Source organism: Trichechus manatus, unplaced genomic scaffold (assembly GCF_000243295.1).
Source record: "Trichechus manatus latirostris isolate Lorelei unplaced genomic scaffold, TriManLat1.0 scaffold00065, whole genome shotgun sequence".
In the NCBI taxonomy this organism is placed as follows: Eukaryota; Metazoa; Chordata; class Mammalia; order Sirenia; family Trichechidae; genus Trichechus; species Trichechus manatus.
Genome location: NW_004444001.1, coordinates 4,401,939 through 4,403,358, shown reverse-complemented (window position 1 = coordinate 4,403,358; position 1,420 = coordinate 4,401,939). Strand labels below are relative to the sequence as shown.

The following is a 1,420-nucleotide window of genomic DNA, read 5'->3' as shown; positions in this document are numbered from 1 at the left end:
CTGAACCCTATCCTAGCCCTATTAAACCAGGATCTTTGGCGCTGGGGCCAAACATTGGTGTTTTGGTTTTTGTTTGTTTGTTTTTAACTCTCCAAGTGTACTAATGTTAAACAAGCTTGAGAACCACTGCATTAGAACCAAAAGCCAAACCCATTGCCATTGAGTCGATTCCAACTCCTAGCGACCCTATAGGACAGAGTAGAACTGCCCCATAGAGTTTTCAAGGAGTGCCTGGTGGATTCAAACATGCCAACCTTTCGGTTAGCAGCCACAGCACTTAACCACTATGCCACCAGGGTTTCCGAGTAAAAAACAGGAGACATGATTTTGAGACTAGAAAATTTGCCACTTCAACTGGTGCAAAGAAAGATGTGGGATGGGTTAGTGATGTTTTCTGGATTTGTGAAGGGCTCTTTATCAGAGGATGGGAAAACGCTGTTTTGCATCTTCCCTGGGGACTCGAGGAAAGGAGTGAACTGGATTCTAAAAGGATGTAGTAGAGCTGTAAGGAAGACTTCTCTTCCAGTGACAGACACTAGACAGTGGGAGGGACAGCTGAGGGAAGATAATGATGGAAGCATTTCCTCTCAGCAGCTCTCAGCTGAGCAGAGATTTCCATCCAGAGGAGGAGACTGAAGCAAGTTCTCACCCAAAAGCCCTCAAAGGGAACCTACAGAGTCCCCTTTCACCTTGGGGTGCACTTTGACTCTGTCATCTCCTCTAAATATCACACCTTCCCTTTTGCCTTCTTTCTTCTTTGGAGTAACCTATGGCATCTCCCTCCTACAGGTATCTCAGAAAACATGGCTGTGCCCTCACGGCCGGACCCACTGGAAGAGAAGCTCCGAGCGCAACTGGAGGAAGAAAAGAGAAGGTGCCCTTCCTTCTTGGTGCACACACGCTGGCCCCAGGCCTGAAGGGCTAGCCAGGGACCACATGGAGCTTCCCAGGGCAGGGAGAGTGACCATGCCCTGGCCCAGGGCTGGAGCTACTCTGGGGAAGTGGGTCCCACAGCTGGGTCCTAAAACGGCAGGAGCAGCAGGTGCTGCCTTGGAACAGGCTGATGTGAAATACAGGAACCCGGAGCAGGGTGAGGTTGGAATGGAGCAGAAGGCTAAGCCAGGCCCTGAGGAACCGGGATTCACATGTCAGGGAGGGCTTTTGGCTGATTGCACCCACATCCTGCCCAAGGTCCCAGAAAGCAGCTAGACTTGTCTACTGCTGCCACCTAGGGGAAGCAAGAAGAATGACCACAGCGCACTTCCTCATGCCTGCAGCTTTATCCTACTTCCCTTCTGAGTCCCCTTATCTATAAGGAATCATGAAGACATCATACCCTCACGCAGCCATGTAGGGTGCCAAAACAATTTTACTTGCTGAGTGAGGAACCTCAAGCACAGACAGGCATGTAGCCATTACT

General features: G+C 50.3%; 1 protein-coding gene across 1 annotated transcript in view; it reads left to right on the top strand.

Annotated features, from left to right (window-relative positions):
• Nucleotides 1-1,420, top strand: part of KIF6 (kinesin family member 6) — a 499,202-nt gene that overhangs the window by 478,843 nt on the left and 18,939 nt on the right. The window contains exon 16 of the mRNA XM_012556417.1: nt 790-874. Within this exon, the coding sequence (XP_012411871.1) occupies nt 790-874 (85 nt within the window). The remainder of the gene's footprint in view (nt 1-789; nt 875-1,420) is intronic.